This window comes from Colletes latitarsis, chromosome 6 (assembly GCF_051014445.1).
Source record: "Colletes latitarsis isolate SP2378_abdomen chromosome 6, iyColLati1, whole genome shotgun sequence".
Lineage (NCBI taxonomy): Eukaryota > Metazoa > Arthropoda > Insecta > Hymenoptera > Colletidae > Colletes > Colletes latitarsis.
Genome location: NC_135139.1, coordinates 20,780,300 through 20,803,578, shown reverse-complemented (window position 1 = coordinate 20,803,578; position 23,279 = coordinate 20,780,300). Strand labels below are relative to the sequence as shown.

Below are 23,279 nucleotides of genomic sequence, written 5' to 3'. Positions count from 1 at the left end.
AGAAAATGATAATACAATGGAAAAGAGTACGATCGATTCCAAAATTAAAGAAATAGAAAATAGGAAAGAAAAAAATTAATAATAACTGAAAAATGAACGCCTGCAGCAACCATGAGGGTTCTCTGCAGCTTCTGAGAAAGGATTTAAGCTTTTCTCGCGAATCTCCGATCGTGGGATTAGGGTTCAACGCGTTTCAAGCGAGTACCGATTGCATAAGGCCTCTATTGTTGAATGCCAAAAATTTTCTCGTTGCCCGATCTTGGTCTCTCTTCTCGCTCTCGCGTCGCCACTTACAGGTGCAACTTTCGATGCACGATTTAGAGGAGTTAGAAAGTGCGACGGGCCGTTGTTCCGCCGTTCTTTCCTTCTTTCCCTCGCCGAGGTTTCACGTGTAATTCCTAGTGCACCCGCGCGTGGCGAATATCTTTATCTATTTATTGCATTTCTAACCTTTAGTACAACAAACTTAAACGAATACCAAGAATGTATCGCTATTAACGCACGCAACTACGGTCCGATTGTTCCATTAATGAAGTTTCTAAACAAACTTCTTAAGCTCGAAAAAAAACCTGCGCCACGACTCCTCCTTGCATTCATCGCTGGTTCTGTGTATTATTAGTCCGAATAAAAGAGTAGATCTAATACCAAAGGTGGCAGGATTGTGATTATGCGAAATGATAGTCAATTATCTTGAAACACTTGAGACTCTTGACTAGAATTGTCTAAACAAGGTTCTCGAATGCTTCGAGGCAGTTGACTGTCAATTCGTACAAACACAACAACAAAAAATTGTTTAATAAATATGCATCCCACATGCACTTAATGGATTCTATGTAAGTTGGCACCTTCAGATTCTGTGTCAACTGCTCTATCCTTGTACTTTATTACAGTTAGGGTACTTTCTGTTCCACGCTACTGCTTTGTACACCTCAGTCCTGGGAATGTTTTTTGCATTACTAATCGCAGTTTTAATTGACTTAATGTATCGGTCTTGGCATTGTTTAGCCACGATGGTTGCTCTCATATTAGAGAAGACAATCGCAAGATATTTCAGTTCCCGTGTGAACCGTTTAAGATAATTTCCTCGTTTATGTAACACATGGTAAACGTCTTGAAATATTTGGAACAAATTACGCGGTTCGAATTCATTTCTGCCCCGTTTCGAGGAACGAACGCTTTCTTTTTCGAATAAATTCTTGCCCGCTAGTCATGATAATTGGTATCGGACGAAATTCTATTACGAGCTCCCGAATCGTGGATACAGTGAATAACGTGTTTTGGAGCATTAATAACGGTAGATAAGAGATGCAGATAAGATAGTTCTGGATAATTTGCATCGTCGTTCGCCAGCTTCGCTAAACTAACACCGGGCGTTTTGCGCAACCACCAACTCTCTATTTACTGCCTCGAACGGTACTTCACGTGGTCTCGACAATAAACCTGACTTGGAAAAACTGGAACGAGGAAAGTTACGCAATACATATACCGTATATTGTTGTCATGAATTTGTACGCGCCGTAATCAAACCGATATTAATGAAATTCAGTGTCTTTATCCGCGACTTTTTATTCGTGGAAATTGAAACGTTTCGACCTGTGTTTCTCGCGTCCCATATAATTTAGATATATTCGATACGAAGCGTGTTACGTTTTGTCAACGGAACCAGTCGTAGCGATGAGTTTATAAACACGAAGTACACTTTATTTTAAATTTTTTATTCGTGATCCTAGCTCGTTTGCAACGATTTCGTTATTGAAATCCGACAGCGTGAATACTTAGCACTCCGTTAGCGACGCGTCAAATATTAACTGACCGTCGAGATCCATCCGCGTCGATAAACACCAGACGCATGACATAGAAGCGACCAGTCGCGAGGCAAGTAACAAACACGGGACACCGAGAGTCGCGTATAATAACGCGATTATGCGTTGCACACAATCGCGTGTGTTCATCGATTCCCTCGAACGGGATGACGTGATCGCACCACGATCGTAGGTTGCTACACGCACGTGTGTGTTCCCATTGCGGACCCACATGCCTGTCCATTCATGGTGCGGACCCTGTGACGCACACCGGGTGTCGACTCGCCTCGAAATTTGCATGTTGCTTCGAAGAAAGTGTACCGATGTCCTCAAAGTTTCTACGATTCACGATTCGGTTCTGTTTCCTAACTCGATCCTGCGAGAAACGATTCCATTCTCATCCTTGCAACGGTGGGCTCTGAGATTGAAGTTGTTAAAATGGGAAGCCTTTATAATTTTATTTAAAAAAAACTCTCAAACTCGACGGCGAGCGTCTGGAATGCTTTTGAAGACGGTACAATTTTCAATTTAAATTCTATTAAAAAATTTTTGAACAACGACACCGTATATGTTAAACTTTCCACGTGCTACCGATGCAAAGTGCTCGACTCGAACACGTTTGACGCCTAATTATGCGAATGGTAATAAACGATATAGTCGATAGTTGGAAAAATTTTTGTTAAAACGAAATAAAAATGGAGTATCGGAGTATTTTTCATTGTGACGCTCGAATGGGGACCGCATCGCGGATCAGGGATTCGCGTGTCATCGTCGTGGCGGTAAAATACGATCCGTGGAGCGTTTATGGTAACGAGAGTACACCGACTTTCAAATACGCGGTTGATTTACAACGTTCGATCGCTCCGAGCATCGTCGCGGCTATTGTTTCGCGTTCCTAGACGCGATCTTTGCCTCGATTCGCCGTTGGATATTTTACGAGCCGACGTTCACCGATGCAAATTAGTCTGAAACGTTGATTCCAGTTCGGCGGGGACTAATTGGTGCGATAGTCGACGCGTAACCGACCGGTGACGTTACGCGGCGTAATGCACCGTTAAAAGGGTGTGTTCTGGCATTCTTCGGATGATCATTGAACAGAAGGTCACCTGTCCAGGAACAGATTTAATGCGAGACTTGCTTGAATACCTGGGAGTGCACTATGTAATGCTGCTTAGTTAGCATCCAGACCGTCAGCTTATCAGTTTTAAATTGTCATTTCCCGAATGGAAAAAAATGGAATGATCTAAAGATAGAACGCTAGCGTGTACAGGGTATTAGTAAAATGGAAGCCTATTTAGCGATGAGAGAAAAGGTGAACTCCTTTTGGTCGTCAGAGCAATTTGGAACGATTTATTGATCGACGTTTTGGGTTAGGTGAAAGCCTCTATCGTGACAACGTATCAAACGTTTTAACGAAACCTAATATTTAGAAAAAATTATATTTTTGTGTACTTTTACCCATTCTTGCAAATGTGTTAGAATAGGTTGTTGTCTTGGTCGTAGAGAAACTATTAACCTTCTATTGTACGAGCCTTATTTCATCTTTTAAGAATGAAATTCTGATTGTTTGCACATCCTCGATTGAATTAATATTCAAAGCAAATAATAAGTGGCAGAACCAGCAGGATTATCGGATGTTCCCACGAGAAAGCATCGAGCGCGAATCTCCTACGATTGCCTCGATGAACTTTACTTGGATCGTCTTTATTGGGTTCGCGATGGGGCAAATTATACAGTAGAGGTTTAAGCAGTTCGATGAAGCGAAAAATCAATTACTTAAAACGTGCATGGAACGACAGAAATTTTATGAAACTTAAAACTCAATATTACAGTCAACCCCCTATTAATCGCTTAAGGAAAGAGTTAATATTATTTTGCGAGAAAGTATTGGTACAGTTAATTAAATTCTCTTCGCTTTTGTCTGCGTCTGAGATCTTACAAAATGGTGTCGTGTTCGACTTTTGCTCCTGTCTTGTTACGATCCTGCATGAACGATACGCGACACTGTTTTAACCACTTAAATGCCGCACCCGAGTTATGTTGGGCAACATAGTCGTCAGATAAACAAGTGAAATCATACTTAGTGCCTGGAATACTAACCAGTAAAATAAAAGGAGTAAGTAACTCTGAAATCTAGGAGAGAAATCTCTGACCGAATATTTAAAAAACCGAATAAGCAAACGCTGAGTTTTTTTTAGACAGACTAATGAAATAAACTCGCCAGGGAAATGGCTGAAAACGTTCTCAAACTTTTCCAAAGCACACCAGCGAACCCTTCTCCGTTCGAACTCTACTTTCTCGTTACGAATTGGCACGATTCGACTCCGGTTAGTAGAAATGCGATAAATCAACGTTTCCTAAGCCTAAAGCAACGATTCTGTCGCGAAGTTGGATACACTTTATCATCCAACAACCTCTGCAATCTTTATTTTTTAGGGCTTTCGACGTTGTTATGATAATTATTCACGAATATGACCTGTGCTAGGTGGTGAATATGTATCAAGTTATTCGAGTTCGCTGTTATTTTTTTAACTTTATTTTCATTTGATATGTTGTACAAAGTTTCCATTTACGTAACGAAAAACTAATGCATTTACATTTCCCGACAGTAAGCAGCTTCTTTAAGCAGCATATTTCCAGCTGCGGAAACGAGTTTTTCAGCGAAAGAAGTAATTGGAATATTTGAAAAGAGTTTCGCTAAATATGGCACGGAAGGACATTTATTCTCATTTAATTTCCAGTGTCGCGGAGTGTTTGCATTGTATTTTGCATTATTCGAATACAACAAATGCACGAATTCCTCCTTATTTGAGTCAGAATATTCGAATATTCAAATATGTGCACGTTCAGTTCCAGTTTAAAAATTTTTGACCAAGTTTTACGATATCTAGCTAGAAAAATCGTTTAGAACATTTAGCCCACTATTCCGTGACCATAAACTAGGTCCTCTTCCTCGTAAAGGTCCTGCTGGGTCGTTTTTTCCATTTTATGGACCGTGCAAGCGTCTTTAGTTCCCTTTAGGCTCCGTTTCCGCTCTTAGCAGCCGTTTATTATTACGAGGATCGGTAAATACTTTGCAGCGTTTGCAATTAAAGGTGAAATAAATATTTCTTGTTTGTAAAGAAACAGTGATTTACGAAGCCATCCGAAACTTCGGAAACTATAGATTTCAATCGTCGAATCGAACGTTTCGATTTGTTTATTTTGGGTTCACGTCAGGGGTTTTCGTTTTTTGTTATTCAATGGTACAAAATTTCGAGTTGTCAATTTTTCTAATTTTTTTTTTGTCTAGTCTGCCGCGAAAAGGTCAACGAGGAACAACGCCTGGCTCGGGACCGATCTCTCGCGTGCGAGGATCGCGAGAGAAGGCACACCGGTTGCGGCAGGTCACGAGGAACGGGTCTTAAGATGGCCTACATTATCCGGCCTTATCGGTGAGAGAAGCGACGGTTGGATCGCGGAAGAAACGGAGAGGAGGGCAGGCCACGTGGCGGGCGAACCGATAATAGCGGGATACGAAGAAAAATGGGACAAGCGTGGTGCAAGGAGAAGACCTCCAAGGCTCAGGACTCCAAGTCTCCCTTGGATCGGGTCTTCGTGCGCTGTGCACATCGGGTATGTGGATAAATATTCTCAATTTATCTTCGTTTCGTCTCCGAATCGCAAACGGAGGCAATGGATCGACGCACCGGTCGCTCAAAACCGTGGAAACCTGAGTAAATCCCCCCCCAATATAGTCAGGTTCCAAGAAAAATGCATTTAAAGTTTCTCTCCTATAAATTTCATAGAAAACTATATGGTCCTTCTTCAAAAAACGCTTATTGAGATTTGCATAATGCATTGACATTTATCATTCTATATTTGTTTTCTGCATTAAACGTTTCATCTCACCGCGGTTGGGTAATCTTTCATACCTAACCGTCATTTTTCTATTCCATTCACGGTAGAAAGTAACGAATATAAAAATCTTTCACGCACAAAGAATTCGTGCCACGGGCATAGAGATTCTAATCCACGATTAGGTTCGTACTGTAGGCATCGTATTAAAATCTAAAATAGACGTTATCGCGTAAAAATAGAAATTACACTCTGATAAAATGTACGCTTCTCAGGTTTAAGAGACAACTTCAAAGTTTTATATGGTAGTCAAACATGTTACATCCTTTTTAACTAACATCTTTACAACTCTTCGTTAAATTGCATTAATAAACGTCGTGGACGTATCAGACGGTGGAGGCGCGTTCATAAATAATGTACTATTTCGCGTTTAACGATCCTATCGTCCGACAATCTGTTCGCGTATCGGAAAACAGAATCTGCCCGATGTTTCTTCAGTGCTCGCAAGAAAGATTCGAATTACCGATTATTGTACACTCGTCGAACGGTTCGTGTGTAGGAATGCGCGGCGCGGATTTATCATTGTGCATCGAACGCGAACGCCACTCTAATTTGGAATCCGAGACACGCAGATATGCGTGTAATTACTAATTAACCGAGTGACGGTCCCTCGTTGCATGATGTACGCGAACGAGTGACGCGACCATCCGCAAAAAGTTGTCGGAGTTGCAAAAACACATGCGACGCGTTTGTTTCGAACGTACTTTGAACTTTACCATTAATAACCGAATCGTTTACTTTCGATGGAGCAAGTTTTTACGAAACCAATAGACTGCTGCTTCCCGGTAATAAATATTTTAGATTAAAGTTATCCGCTACCTTACTTTAAATCTAGGTTTCTCAATTCCTAATTGTTTAAACTGTGATTTTCCAATTTTCTGCAGCGTCAACGAAACTGGTAAAAGGGGTTTGATCGAGTTTCGACCCTTCCGTTTGTCTCCATTTAGCGCTAGATTATGCTACCATCCATCGTCGCGCGTTTTACCATAAAAATTAATGTATTTCTGCACCCGTAGAACGGTGTTTAGTAGTGGTTGAAACTTTAATGCAAGAGTAACGAGCACGCTAATGAGTCGACACACGTAACGTTCACCATTACGTAACCCATCATGCGAAATGCAGAGCGGAATAATGGGTCCATTGCAAATGAAAAGTAATTAATTATCACGTGTTTCGCTTTGATTAGCAGCTCTAAGGAGCCACGGGCGGTTTTGTGCGCGACGGTCTCTCCATCGTCGATCCGTTTCGTTATTTTTCTGGTTTCGCGTCGATGATTCCTTGCCCGGTTACGTGAAATACAATTTGCGCGTAGTTTACACAAACCGTCGGTTGTTTTGCGCCGAGCGCGTTTCGATTCGATCGAATTCCTCTCCCGGTTTCTTCTGCGCGTTAAATATACAAGCGTTAACATTATTCCTAGAACGAATGACTGAAAGGAAAAGCGTACGAAGCGATTCTGGAAACTGGAACGAGCCATGATATTCTTCTAAACGAATATACACACTTGTTTCTTAAACGCAACAATTTTTTGCAATTCTTTGCAATTGCTTTTTATGTTTGGTTACATAAAATCCATCTAAAGCAGTCCAAGAATACGCACCGTTCGATTGTTTCGCTTAAGTTTATTAATAAACGTAATTATGTAGAGCTTCGTTTGAAATGAGTCGCGTAAACACGTTTTACGACCTTTATATGTCTGCACGCGATTGTGGGAATAATAATGACGACGTTGTTTTTGTCCGCCATCTTGGATTCATTGTTCGTCACCTTCGAGCGTGGTTGCAATGATTCCGCGCGAAGTTTTCCAGAAATTCTGCTTTATTTACCTCGCTGGTTGTTTTCGACTGCGGCTCGGGATTCGACGAACTCGATACGATTTCAAACAGCAGCCAAACGAAAGCAAACGCACGGCGTGTTTGTTAGTCGCTAAAAATAATCGATCGTAACGGAAATTTTCGATACGAGACTTCGTTAAAATCGCTATGCGATCGATATTCTTTCTATCGCAGAATTCGTCCTTTTTAATTATATTTTATTTTATAGGAATCCATGAGTAACGATTGAACTAGTTTCTCGACGATCGATCGCTAAATTTTGAACTTTTCGCGTGGATCGAGTTTGCATTTATCTGAATTTATGTCTACGAAACGAACGAGAGGAGAAATAATGGGTACAGAAGGAAATTATTCAAACGACCGAGAAAAATTCCTCTCTGTCCAAGTAATCACAGCAGTGGGAAACACAAGTAACCTTTACTGCGCGGAAGACGAGTTATCCCGTCACTGTTAAAGTCTCCGTAATGGCATAACAAGCTGACCCATCGCGATGGTTCGATAATCGCTTTCTCCTGATAAGTCTGAAACTTTCATTCCAATAATGTCTTTCTAGCATTTTTTCCAAGCTTACTTCGAGCACGACAAATGACAAAATAGCAATCACCGGTCCACTGTAGTCTATTTACATATTACGGGGAAACCTTGTATAATGGCTTTGTAGGACTTCGGATATAGCAGCGATAGGGATAGGATGAGGTAAGATTTAGGAAGTTTCACGGACTACACGGAAGCTAGGATGAAGCAGGGTTCCTAGAGCATGGATGACACAGTGTTTACAAGCATGATTGGCACTGTGTTTGCGTCTGAGATGTCACGCATATGTTAACTGGGTATATTACAACTGACCTCTTTTGACGCGTCGAACAGTCAACTCTTGGAAGCTCGTTTCTCTACGCAATATTTTCCAATCCTGACCAGATTTTATTTCTCGTATCAAATTTCTTATTTTGCCATACGTGCATCGAAATATCTTCCTAATAAATTTCGAGCGACTCTACGAATTTCGACATTTTTCTTTGCACCTTGGAAGCTTATTTCTTGATCCAAAGATTACGAACTAAAGTCTGTGAATCGACTACCTCGGAGACCCTAACGTTGGTGTATACCTGAGTTTCTCGAAAGGTGACAAGACGGTTGAATTCATCGATTCGTTTCAGGTAGAAAAACCCTAGTATCCTTCCCAGCGTCTGTCTTTATTTTTCGATCGTGAACAACGTTTGCACGTTTGTTTATATTTCCCTGCCAATTCTCGTTGTTTCGAGTATCGTCGAAGAGGATCGAGGGTGGGTAGAGTCGTCCAGAGCGAAAACAAGCACGAGGGAACAGGTGGTGATCGATAGATCGTGGTTCGAGGGTGGGGTGGGGGGAGGGGGCACCCGTGTTTCACAGGCTGTGCAGGATCAATTAGACGCGGCACGATAAGTTCGCTGCTAAATGAGAAAACGCGGCGGCGCCGTCAAGGATTTACGGTTGCGCAAGAGCCGACGAAGGAGGAAAAATCGAGCCCGAGGCCGGCACATGTTTATTAACTGTTCGCCGGTCTCCTACTCCTCCTCTTCTGCCACCACCCCCCTCTACCGTTTTTATCTGCCGCGGCCGGAAAACGGGGAACGACCGCGGTGATTTTTCTTCCGAACGAACGCGTTTATTTATACTTTTGCGCTCCCCCCGTCCGACAATTCGCTGAATTTTACGCTCTCACGGCGCCGGACTTTCTAAAGGTCCGAAGAAACGGTTTTTAATTCCGCGACGTTCAATGTCACGTTCGTCATCGTGGAAACTCGAACGTCTCCGACGTTTCACTCGCGGATTTTACATTTTCTATTTGTTCCGTTGCTTCCCGTAGCTTCTCGAGCTGCACAATTTAAACAATACCAAGACTTTCGAGCAACGCGATGCAGAACGATCCGAAAGAAAAGGAACATCGTCGGAAATTTCGTTTTTCGAAACGGGACAACGTTTCGCGGGATTTTCGTTTCGATAATCGATCGTACGTATCGTTGTGTCTCTGGAAAGCGGTGCAGGCTGTCGTGAGTATTAGTCATTCTTATATAATTCGCACTTAACGCCGCCAGCAGATGTTGCGACCCGAGAAAAAGTACACCTCGCGTTAAAGGTTAATTACGCGTTCGTGTGCGCTACAAAACAAACTTTAATGTTGCAGTTTTTAATCGGATTGCGCGACGCTTTTGCCAGGCAGAAACGGTAGTTTCCCTGTCCAGGGGAAGGACTACGGGAGTTTCTTGGACGATTTATGGGCCGCGTTCATTAACGCAATTCGTTTGGCGCGAGGCTGGGAGAAACGTTGTACAAACTTCGGTCCGCGGATACTTTTCTTCCGAGTTTAAAGCCCTTTCCACCGGGGAACATTTTTTAATCGGTTTAAACCAATTCCCGTCTGTGATCTATGCTCGACGAATTTTGTCGGACCCAAGTCTCCTCGTCCGCGGAGATTTTAATGTAAATGGGGAAAGATCGATAACGCGGCTTTCGTAATTTATGGACCGCGATTCCTGGAATTCTTTGGTCGGCGAGCACACCATAAACCACCGGTTATGCGAACCCTTGATCTTGTTTTATTCCTTGATTTTCGATTACACGGATGGGGCGATAGAAAATTCTTGCAACTCTGGCGTAAACGTTCGACCGAATAATCGGACAGTTCGCGAACCGCTTGTTCCCCTTCGTTTGACAAACTATATCCTTTTGGTTCGTCGAATGGGCTTTAAATAAAGAAGCTTTCCCACTGTTATTCTTCTTTTGTGTTCCCTGTACGTCGTATCGTAGAGACAACGGTATGGATCTTACGATGCAATCATTTTTATAAATTGTTCTTTGTATTCAGCGTAAAGTGCGACGTATAAATATTTTCAGAATTCTATCTTGAAAATTACTAGGGTTAAAGGGTTCAAGAGAAGCGTCAGTCGGCGAAGGCGGTCCAATGGTTTCCCCTAGATACTATTTATCGAGGTTCCCTCGTGTTAGTCTTTAATTTTCTGTTATCTCCGCCGAGGACGCGTTAAGATTGCTCGAAAGCTACAATGGCTGATCGCCGCAGGGCGCGGCCATTTCCGGTCTTCGCCAGCCACCTTATCGCGTCCGACATTCGCACTTCACCGACACAGGTTACGCGCAAGAAACATCGCGACGGTTTGCACGACGCTGAATCACGCTCGCGGACACGGCGATCGCGATTCAAGCGGGCGAAAGAGGAAACGAGAAACCGAAACGGGATTCTGGTCGATCGAGGTCCTCGTGTTCCAGTTTTGGAGCTTTGTGTCTGGGAGGGGAACCCGCTTTAGTGGATATTTGTTGGAGTTACTTCAATATATGCAATCGAGTGCTCGTTTTTGAATGAATGGAACGCGTTATTGCGTTTTTTTTTTTTGTTTGTTCACAATTAATCTTTTGTAGAGTAAATCAGAGAAGTCAAGACAAGGACGATGCAATAAATTGTATTTATTCGTTTATTTGTATCATTCGAATTAGTTTCGACGAATAAAATATTTATTATTATATTTAAATTTACTATAAAATGCATTCGAATTTGAAAATTCTCGATCGGCTCGGTTCACTGAATTCGGTTAGTCGTCGTTACTTCTTTTTGTGTTTATAAAAAATGTCATGACCATTAGTACTATAATAGCTTGTCTACTATGAACCGGTTACCCATCGGAATTACCCACTGTTTCTAAAACACGTAGAAGTACAAGAAACATTGCGTTTACGTGAATGCTATACGCTATTATCTGACGAACGTTATGCTAGGTGCGTTTCATCCATTAAACATAAAATACCGTATGGTATTAATGCATTTTGAAGTTTCGTTAAGACGAGCCACAATTAACATTTTTACTCCAATTAATTTTATTACGCGAGTTCGATGTAGTTTTAATTAAACTGTTTTCTTCGAAAATTTTAATAAAGGGTTCAGAAACAGAGATATATGGACGAGGTACCGATATTTTGGAATGTCTCTTTTCGTAAGAAGCTCGGAAGAGATAGTATGTGAACCTTTGTTGCGAGAAGGAAGTCTAATTTTTACTATCGTCGTTTGTTGTGTGTAATTATTTCTAATTGTTATGAATTACTGAGGCACGCTACAATTAGCAGTCAGTGGTATGTGATTTAGTAATTTAAGACTACCGGTATTGCGTGAACTTTTCCTTTCGACGAGGATGAAGCGGGAATAGTAATTTTAATTTTCTTCGATGATACACGAACATAATTAATATAATAGCTAGAAAAAAGGGTATCGAGTAGATCCACGTGAAAGTGGATCAGTAAATGAATAGTATTATCCATTCGATATTTAAGTTTAGCAAATCAAACAGTAAAGGAGTGTAATAAACGTTGACAAAATAACAGACACGTAATTTTTAGTCACTTTTCTAGGTTTTATCGTAGATTCGCAGAACTACCTTTCGATTTCATTCCTTGACATCCTGAACATAAAAAGATACACGATACGTAATCCGTGTAGTCGTAAAACCCGTCAACCTGAACGGTTTCTTGACGTCATCGCGATTTGCGATCATCATTCTTATCTCCTTGGACTGTAATACTCGTGATCGAGTCCTCTTCGTCGACGGAAGATCTATCGAGATACGACCTCGTTCGAATAATTAGCAAACCACCGTTAACGAGTCGGCGACCATTGCAGTAGCAAATATTATTATTTAACGTCTGAGATCTTGGTGACACTTATGGCACTTACTAGATTACGCAAGGGATAACGTCTGGAATTTATTTAACTGTTAGATCTTCTTTTTGTGATTGATTAATCCATCGTTTTAGCGCGTACGATCATTGATTTTTCACGTAAAATAGGTTGAAAGGCAAAATGTCAAAGTCCTCGTATCAACGAAGCATTAATATTCACAATTTAGATCTGAATAAAGCAAGCAAGAAGTCTTTCCACTATGTTTTTCTAAGATAAATATTTATAGTTGAAAGTGTAATTTTTTTGGACGTTACGTGATACTAAATGCACAAAAACAGTAAGATGGCGCCTCGTCTAGGATCGAAGATCAAGAAGACGAGATCCGAGATCTGCGAAAGAAGAAAGAAATTTCTCCTGCTATTATTTAAACGTTTCTACTAGTTTTATTTAATTCTTTTATCTATGAAAGGACTTTAACTGTTTGATCCTTAACCTCTTTCGTGTTTAAAACTATCGGTTTTATACTATTTTCAGTGGTGTTTCTCGAATACGTGGACGAGGTTTGGAATTTTAAATACGACTAATTAAAAAATCTCGTTTCCACTTCTGGTTCTTTTCCTTACGCGAGAAGCGACTCAGATATGGGCATAGGTTTCAAGAACGAGCCTCTTCTTACACAAGAGCTGCCATAAGCGGTGGCTGACCCAGACCTAATCAGAAACGCGTAGTATACAGTGACGGGAGCAAATAACGTAGAAAGGACTTCGTTCGAATCTTATTTGCTCTTCGTCAATTCTTTAGTCAAATTGGTCTCCACACAGCGAATCGTATTCTCCATTTCGGTACGAGTAGTTTTCTTTTTGCAATCTGATGCAATATTCTAAGAACCATTCCATTCCAGGATCAATACCACAAACGATCATTTACAATAGAATAGTGAAAATGTTGGTGCATTCAGAGTGTTTTGTCTGTTCCTCGACTTCTTAAGCAACATGGCGTCCAAGGCGAATCGAGTTCACAGTTTCGGTGCATGCAGACTCCTCTGCGAGGACTCGTTAATTGCGTCTTATGGTCCCCGAACGCGTTAATATTTTTCACCTACTGTCGATCGTGCAAGATCAAGGGCGAAAATTCGGGGAGAAAGAGGCGAGAACGATGTCGCGAAGAAGCGCGCGTGTGACTGACGTATCTGGTGTTTATTACCCGGTAACACGAAGATTGCATAAACACGTACGTCGCGTATTTCTGGAGACGTGAGTAACGCCGTCGTTTTTACGTCGGAAGGACGCGAACAAGCGTCTTTTATGCGGAGCACACGGACGTTTGTTTGCGCTGAAAATCTTCTGCGCGTTCGAGCCGCAGCGCGGAATATTAAGGACACGGAATTGGGCGCCCATCGATTCCAAACCAACAACCCCGAAAATCCCGAAATGCTGACCGAAAGTGATTTCTACAACCCCAAGAATTCGATTTTGCAAATTCATTGTTATAGAAAACAATTTTTAACCCTCGATTTTTGCTACTTTCTACCATCGACTCTGGAATAATTTGGATCCGAGAGATCGATGGAGCTTTGAAATCACGTGGAAACATGATCTAGAAATAAGTTTCTCGTCTGTCATAATATTTATCTTGACAGCTTCGAAACATCTTCCTCTGTATTTCAATTTTTCATCGATCATTAAACGACAAACATCCGCGACCAGTGGAAGGAATTAACGTTACGAGGCAGCAACATTGAATAATTTTCGTTAAATAGTGGTTACGTAAAGCGTGGCAAGACTCGTCCGCTGAAAGAGAAGTCGTTAATATTCCGCTCGCGCAGCCTTAATAATAAAATTGCTTTTCAAGCAACAATGTCGACGAATTGCCTTGTCGCGGCCTCTAATGTTAGACGTCTACGAGACTGATTAGAACTGTATCGAATTTAAACCATTCTCTTTGTTCTTAGAGCTTGTTAACTTGTCGCGGAGTCTGCTGGGATTTGTTTTATTCGCGAAAAATTTAACGAGAAAAAACACAAAAGTTCTGTTTAAGTAAAATTGTAGAACAACGTACGTAGAAAATTGTGTATGCAGCTACAAAAATATAAAGTATACGGTAGCTTTTGTATAAATAAATTGTACTCGAAATTAAGACGTGTTCGCAACAGTGCAGTTTATTTAGCGCGAGAGCAATAGAACGAGAGAACGTGCTTAATTAACTGTTGCAGTTTCTTCCGCTCGAAGTCTAGTTCTGTTCGGAATAATTCATAAGAATGCACGATAATTGTATAATGCGGGTCGTTTATTTTTTGATGAAGTAGCGTGTATTGATTTGCATATCACGGAGAGGATAAGTGGAAAATACGATCCTCGAGGAGCGAATTAAAATTGTAGTTTCGAAAGTACGGAATAACGCGAGGCCTTTAAAAGCCTTGAGGAAATCAATTTTTAACGTTTCTAAAAAATGTTCTGCGTTCGAAACTTTCGTGAACGATTAATTATAAAATACGATACGTCGAGATAAATTCTGATACCGGTAAAAGCTGTTTTTCCGAATGTCTTACAAATAAGATACCGGCGTATAACAGTTAATGGAGCAACGGAAGAGTCTTCTTCTCGCAGAGATAATTGAATCGTTACCGAGGCACGTAAAATGAAGGAGATGCCAATGTACGGGGTCTCTACCTACGTAGTTGTATTATTAATAGCTAGTGAAAGTTTCATTGTATCTTTCCGTAGAAACCCAGAGAACGCCAATACGGAAGAACGTTAAGTATTAATGATCACCGGCTGGGCTCGTAATACGCGAGATTGATTTAAGCCTCTTAGCACTTTTATCGATACTAAATACAAACTTCGAAACAGATCTACCTTGTCGTTTCGACCAAGTAATTTTTACTTGGATGATATTCGTTAACCGGTCGGGCAAACATCGGCAAACAACCGTAGACTTCGGAGATTCGTTATACACTCGGCGTCGTCCCGTTTCGCAGTTATTCGTCACGGTCGTTTTGTATGTTTTTATTGAAATTCAAATTTCCCGGAAATCAATAACGTAATTGAAATTCAAATAGTAGCAGTTTAATTTTATCCACGTTGCGAACACAATCGCGAATGCTGGTAATTTAATTTCGTTCGGGGTTTCTTGAATATTAATCGCTCAATTTCGACCGTCGACGATTTAATTCGTATCGAATATCGCGTTTCGACGTCGAAAGGAATATCGCTCGTCGCGTCCAAAAGCCGAAAACATGGTGGCTTTTCGAACGACCACCGCCTACACCCCCCCTTCCCCCCTTCCACCACCGCGTTTTATGAAAATTTTACGACGCCGCGTTTCCAGCTCCTTTAAAATTTCTTCACGCTTCCCGGGTAAATAATAAAGTTTTATGGTGGAAGGACTTATCGCTTTCGAGCGAGTACTTTCTCACGGGCGCCGGCTGGAACTCGAATTCCTTCGAGCGCAGCGTCGGAAAATATTGTCAGTTTTCTTGAAAAATGTGTAGCGCGGCGCTAAGCGAAACGCGGATACCGCCTTCCGGGGAAGAATTCTAGGGTGGTTCTCGAGATCGAGTGTCCGCGGAATAGCACTCCTTCAAAGAATAACTCCTTTCTTCGATGATAATGTAAACGTACCGCGCTAATCTCTCGCGAGTTCTTCATTTTATTGGTACAGCGACCGCTCTCGTCAGCCATTGCTCCAAATCTATGTTTTACGCTCGCATAATTCCGTTTGGCACTCCTTCTTTGAATTTGAACGTAAACGTTGACCTCGAGAGATAAAGTTTGAAGTTTTAATAGAAATTGCAAAAATAGTCCTTGTAACGATTAAATAAATATCGTAACGCATTGATTTACACGTTGAATAGATTTCTTCGGGCGCTACTTGCACAGTCGAATTTTCGAAAGTGCACAATTTTCATAGTTAACCTTTATTCCCGGGTTTAATAGCTTCCTAGACATTCGAGGAAATAGGTTTTGCTCCAATTGCTCCAGTTCTATTAAAAGCGCTGATTATCTCTTCGAGACTGTCCCTTGTGTGTTATTACGTAAGCCAGTGTTTCTCAAGCGTAATCTTTACGCAGACTCCCCTGAGTAGAATTAAATTATCATGCTTTTAGCGTATTTTAAAACTGAAGTAAAACTGTATTCGCGGAGTCGGTCAAAATCTAGCTTTCAAGGCAATGAGAATTGTTCTCATTTTTTTAAGATTTTTCATTTCGTGTTCCAAACCGTGAAACTAATCAATTAGTGTACCGAAGTCACAGTTTTGTCCCCGGAATTCTTGACGAGAATTTTGCACGCGCAATCGTGTTCCCAATATAAATGCACAAATTTGCCATTACTCTCTTGATTGATGTTCATCATTAAGGGACAACAATGGTTCGTCGCGGTGCATTATTCATGTAAATAATCATTTACCAGCATGGAATTCATTTTGGAACTGTGTTTATATTTTTTTTTATATCTATTTCTACTCAAACGATGTCGCAAAAGCAAATACGGAAAAAAGGTATTACAAAAATTTCAATAAAATTTGCCATTCTGTATCGTTTATAACAGAGGCCGAATGAAAATTGACGAAAATGAAAAAAAAGTTCCATTTCGGAATATGTAGCTTTGGAGAAGAATGCGTTTGAAATTCGACTGGCATTTAAATATTGGAACCGGTATTGGTCATACCTTCCTTTATACGCCATACTTTTCGAACCTCCATAAACTTTATCATTTTTTGAATTCGTCGAAAATCAAATAGTCCGATATCTTGGAGACTCTAAACCATCAATATTTTCACAGAAAAATTCGACTCTCCCTTATATTCGACATATTTTTTTTAAAATAACTGTTATTTTTGGTTTCAGAACGAAATTTTATACGCGAAGCTTCGTTTTATCAACGCGATTAACTTCATCCCCTAAAAATGAAATGAGTTTCAGTTAAACGGCACGATAGAAACGTTAAAATCGGTTTTAAAATTAGGGTTGAAGTACGATTTTCGTTTCTGGATCGCGAGGAGTCGGGGAATGACGACAATTTCTCGGCGATGTATCAAAACAATGTCTCTAATCCGGGAGCAGCGGCAACTGGCACGGTAATTTAATCGACGGGGCAACTTTTAGCCCCGTCGTCGGCCAGCGTGTCGCCCCGCGACAACTTCCCCGACGAATTTGCAATGTAAACCGTGCTCGCTGAAACGACACGTGTACGATCTCCGGAGGGACGTTCTGTACGTGAGCCGCGATTATGTGTGCACGGGGTGTCGATAAAAATTCTTGCATTACCAGGACGCTTCTCTGGCCTTTCCCACCCCCCCGACTCTACCGCCCTTTCGTCGACAGGATTCGCTCGAGAAAATTTCTCCACGCTAGGATTGTGTTACAGACGATTTGTTGTAACTCGTGACGTTTCTGGATTTTTTAAACCTATCGTCCTAATGTATTTTTTGGGGTACGTTTGTTACTTTCCACTGTTAGTTCTCTTATGGGATGACCAAATTGAAAATTACAAGTGTTTCTAGTGCCATTTTAAATTGAAATAAAAAAGACGATAAAAGTTTACTGTTCTTTAAATTCTTGTGTGAAACACGGTAATCGAATACGAACGATCGACAGGACAAAATGAATTAAATGGGAACGTTCGGTGCTTGAATAATATTGATTTTACAGAGGTTGTGCAAAGTTAACATTCTTTGGATTTTCTATCGTAAAGTCCTCGGAAATATCGGGAATATCTATATTGTTCTATATATTGTGAAAACAACGAAAGTGCAGATTCCTAGCATTGCACCGAGTAGAATGCGTCGCCAGACACTCTTTGAGCTGCAAAAATGCTGCTCCTTTCAAAGGTCTCATTCTATAGTATTTCGAGTCGTTTGCTGTCATTTTTATTAAGTATTCCAATAATTTTTAATTTCATTCATCACATAATTTAAGAAAATTGTACTCCTGTGCATCGAAAATAAGGAACGAGACTCTGGAAACCTCTAGGGTAGTTTTCCCATAAGTCTCAATATTTCTAAACTTTCGAGTAGCATTAATTTAATTGAAAATACTAGTTTTAATATAATACAGTAGAATTCTATTTATTCGAGTCCGCCGGAAGGCAAACAGTTCATATAATAGGAGTTCATTAATCCTCCCCGCAGTCTATTGATTTTTCGTTCAAATAACCGGAGTTCACGTCCAGATAAATGGATTCAATTATACCGAAGCTCGGTTAATCGGCCACTGAGTACAATTTCGTTCCAATAAATGGACTTCTACTGCAATTTGAACTAGTTCTAGAGTTCAAAGGAGAAGGGACCAACGAAAACTAGGAATTTCAAGAATTTCGAGACTTCTACCCCTATGGACCATAATCAGAAATAGGAATATTAAAGTTTCTCGATTGTAGGTCGTCGATGTTGTTCCGATAAATATTTGCAATTAGCAAAATCACTTAAAAGCTATCGACCACTTGACAGAGATTCGAGACATCCTTCGTTGGATCGACCCATTTTATAATCTTCAAGGTCTCAGGGAAATGTATCTCGTCGATGAGAAAAACCTGTCACGGACGATTCTCGGAGGTGAAAATGGTTTAAAGGTCGATGGAATCCCGTTGAGATCGACTCCAGCTCGGCGCGTTCGCGTGCAACTGTGTTTTCGTGCCAGCGAAGATACAAAAGGGAATTATGCAACTCGCGCAGGTTGGCTACGTGTGTCGGTGATTGCGCAATCCCTCGGCAACAGCTCCGGGAATCAAACGCAACTGCGTTTCCTGTGCACCACACCTGACCCAAGCTCCATTTTATACGAACATAACTATTTGAAATGATATTTTAATATTCATTTTATATTTCTTCAATTTGCGAACACTAGTCTCGATCAAGATTTCATCGAAACAGTTTTTTTAACACGTTTATGGCGGCCACCGGTGACCTGGGACGACGAACGAATCCTAATACTTATGAATCTTTAAATAATCGTAGCGATATCAGAAACACTATAAAACGTTAACGGAGAGACGTAACAGAGTAAATAAAATAAATAGTACGAGGCTATTCTTAGATACGCCTGAGATTGCAAATCGATGATTTACAAGCGTTAAAAGTTTCTTCCATTGATTAATAGTTATCGAAGACACGAACGCGCCATTTGCCGCGTCGATTAGCATAACATAGTGTTTTAATCGTGTTACCGTGCGTCAGAAAACGCTGCTTCGAAACTTTTTCAGATCCGTAAATCTTTATAATAACGGACGAAGCTTTAATTTTACTAAAATATTAACGCTCTTGCGAAGACGCTATCTCGCGTAATGGTTTTAAGGAGACACTTTATCATCGGTTAATACTTTATGGAACCGACTCTCGGCGATAATACTCGAAAGCAATTCCCAATAAAATATCAAATCACCGGAGTCAAAATGTCACGGAAGATAGAATTTTATCGGCGATTCCGCTAACTGGTTATAGCTCCGTTCTAATTGAAGATATAAAACAATCGCGCGGAAGGATTTTACACGGTTTAATAACTTCCGATACGATCTTTCCCCGAACTGTTTAATTCTTTTCGCTACCAAGTTTCTCGACAAGAAATTTCTAAAAAGAAACACACACACCCACGCGCAATTTACAACGTAGAAGTTTACCGTCGGAAAATCCACGAACGTAAAATTTTTTCTCCAGCGTCTATGAATTTTTCGCCTCGCGGGAAACGACACCGCGAATTCGTAGCCGGAAATAACGCGAAATGAGAATCGCTGGCTCCGAATTTCGCGTCAGACTCGCTACTTTAAAATTTAAATGATCCTTGTCCGTCCACGGATGCCACCTGTAAGTCCAATTTAATTTCGGGGCCAGTGGTCGCGCGCGACGGTGAATTTTAATCTATCGTGTTTGTTGGGAGGACGCCGCCCGAAGGAATCAATTTTTCTGGGTACAATGCTCGGAATTAGATTCACGCCGACTGAGCCGTTGAATATTTCAAAGTTCCTGAACCGCGATGCAATAACCGTCTTTTTGCGCGCAACAACGACGGTAAACCATCGAACCGCTTCTTGTCTTTATGGCGCGCGATGGACTTTACGATCGGTCTTCGAACGGGATACCTAGCATTCTTCCGCGAACCAACTCTGTTCGCTGTTTTAACGAACGTTGAATCCCACGCGACCGTCGCCATTGAAATACAGCACTTCAGGAACGACCATTAAACTAAAATATTATCTTACGAGGGGACGACACTAACTGTCCAACTTCGATTGTAATGCGAGCATGCAGAACGATAGTAACGATCGAACGATTTTCGTTTAGATTATTTCGTTGTTTGGTTTTCGAATAAAGTCATTTTTTAATTAAATAGATTTCTATGTACCGGAGATATCTTTGATAGCACAGAGATATCTTAATTATTACCATAAAGGTAACGAGCGTACGCCTTTCGGATAGTAGAGTTTACGATCGTGAGTTCCACTATTTACGATATTACTCAGCCACGTGTGTTTTATGTGTTTACAATTGGCTAGACCACCTGGTAAGAACACGTGGAACTTTCCTACATGTGGTGACGAAGGACACAAGCGATTAGCTATGAGTCGTGTTCTATTTAAATCCATTCCATCGAAAATGACTAACGAAAATTTCAATCTAATGGGCCGGAAAGGTAAACACTGAAGGGAATGGTTCCCTGTTACGTCATAGTAAACGTAAGGCTTGAATATTGAATTTTGTTTAAAAATTCCCGTTCGTGCAGAGTATAGGGAGCGTGATCTCCACTCTTCGAAAAGTGCACCGAGGACGGTTCGAGAACGACGGTTTCCCGGATCGGTTCTCGTCGGCCGTTTAAATCTCCCGGCCGGACGGTCGCAGTTCAAAAGACACCGGAAGCCCGCGTAATTTTCTTCCGCGTCGTTGCCCCTGAAATATTCCCCGCTGGCATCAGCTTCTTCGGCGTTTTCCCATTCGCTGGCGCGAGATTACACGGGCAGATCGACGCGGGTACCGGTCGCTCGATCGGCTCCGGGGGCCGAAGAACCGCACGTAGACAAGTCATTAACAACTAGGATGGCCGGGCGTGCTTCCCAGCCCACGGGAATCCGGAGCCAATTTCCTACAAAGATACGACGTGGAAGAAGGATCGAACGATCCATCCTGGCGAGTCGATTAAGCTAATTCGGCTTCGCTTATCGGTTCGCTGCCGGGACACGCGTCAGAAAGTCAGGTAAACACGCACGGAAAGGGTTGGGGCACTCTAGCTTCAAATAACGATAAGAAACAAGAGGGATAAGTAATCCCTCGAACCGAAAATCACCATTATAATTTGTTGGGAACAAAGATTTATATCTAAACTATCTTATTCTGCTGTTTCTTGTCGAGTTTGATTATTTTCCCCCTTAAAAATTCTAGGAGAAACGAGTGGAAATACTTGAAACTTGAACTGTTATTTAAAGTTCGCGGTAATCTATGTGTATCTACCGCGCTCGCAACCTGTATTTCTCACGAGTACTCGACCACTTATTCCTATATGCCTATACATTCTACAATCATTGAATGTCCACTAGCAGGAACAAAAATTGAAATCAAAATATAGTAGTCGATGCATCGGTTCGAGAAGAATTTTTAATTTTCCATTTACATGAAAATTCGTGACATACATTGACCAGAAGCCAATTCTTTCGGCGATCGGGTTAATGTAATTGGCTCGAATGGGGAGTACATTTGATTTAAATAGGGATACAAATGATCGAGGCGAGTTTCTATTTGACCGGTATGAAATTTCGCGTACATTTCCGATGATTTGTATCATTTGCAGCTGCTTGTCAGCCTTTTCTACGTTTCTATAGGTTCGATTTGTTTTCTTCGGCCGAAAGTCCGGTTTCATTTGGTAAAATGTTATCGCGCGTTTAAATTCAGCCGCCGAACAATACGCGTAAATTTCTGAACACCAATTACGTTAATTTGTGGCACCGGATAATCGATGAAACGCGCATCGGAATCTACGAGGACGTATTTCTCCCTCAAATGTTCGATTCCTCTTTTTCCAATTAAAAGTACGTTTGATTTGAAATAAAAATATTTGATTTATTGCGAGTTCGAATTTAATCACATACGAGGCCAAGATAAATTTGTAAATTCCAGCGAAATACTCGTCGATATATTCGCTCCTGTGATTCGAATATTCTCCATTAAAACAACATTTACGGTTCCTCTTTATCTTTAACAAGCAAACAGGAAAATATATATATATATACTTATGACGTGATCGGAATTCAGTTGTATGTCAAATATGTATTTATTCTTTTTAAAAGGATTAATTCGCTACGGATATTGAAATTTAGCACACTGGGGTTTTCAGAATTGATCAATTTTTTAATGTTTTTATATCACCGTGACTATGAAGAGTAGACTTTAAAAATGTTGAGTTCTAGTCAAATTAAAAAATTTGTAAAAAGCAGTACTGATTTCCTTGTTTCAGATCTACCCAGGCCTGAAGGAGGAAGGATCTGTTCTTGGGGGTGCGACGCAAAGAGTGACGAGGTAAAAATAAATGTTTTATTACAAAGTTATTTCGTGAGTATTCCAGCTGGCTTGATCGAAGAATTAAATAATACTAATATGCTTTCAATTTTGTAATCACGCTACGTGTTTCTTGGTCGGTTCGCCAAACGATTATCGAGCAACGATCTTTCGACGCGCGAACGGTTACTTCGATCGGAAGATATCTAAAACGGAGCACAAATCGGGGGGTCGAGCGACCCTTAGACATAAATTCGATCGCAACACCGGCGTTCGAGGATTCTTCGGTAAAGACATAGTTTACGCTTGGAAAGGTTTGCGCGGTATCGGTGCTAGGTACGTGTTCGTTTAAAATATCGCGGATACGTACACAATTAAGTGGATCGGTGGCTTGTTCGGGAGCTTTATCGGTGGCGCGTAGCAGGATTTAAGTGTCGTTTTTAAGAGGCGCGCCGTTGGAAAGTTGCCCGCGCCTCGACTGGAATTGCGGTGCTGTTAATAACACCAGGGACGAGTACCGAGCCGAGATAATAAGAATTCCGAATAGCTTGGCCCGCTGTCCATTAATTGCACACTTTTATTCTCGTTCCTGCTCCTCTTTACGGC

The 23,279-nt window shown here is 41.1% G+C and overlaps 1 protein-coding gene across 1 annotated transcript in view; it reads left to right on the top strand.

Annotated features, from left to right (window-relative positions):
* The first annotated feature begins 4,015 nt into the window (after positions 1 to 4,015).
* LOC143342501 (uncharacterized) overlaps positions 4,016 to 23,279 on the top strand; it is a 35,177-nt gene continuing 15,913 nt past the window's right edge. The window contains 4 exon segments of the mRNA XM_076766462.1: positions 4,016 to 4,129; positions 5,095 to 5,248; positions 5,251 to 5,417; positions 22,633 to 22,694. Of these exon segments, the coding sequence (XP_076622577.1) occupies positions 4,031 to 4,129; positions 5,095 to 5,248; positions 5,251 to 5,417; positions 22,633 to 22,694 (482 nt within the window). The 5' untranslated portion in view covers positions 4,016 to 4,030.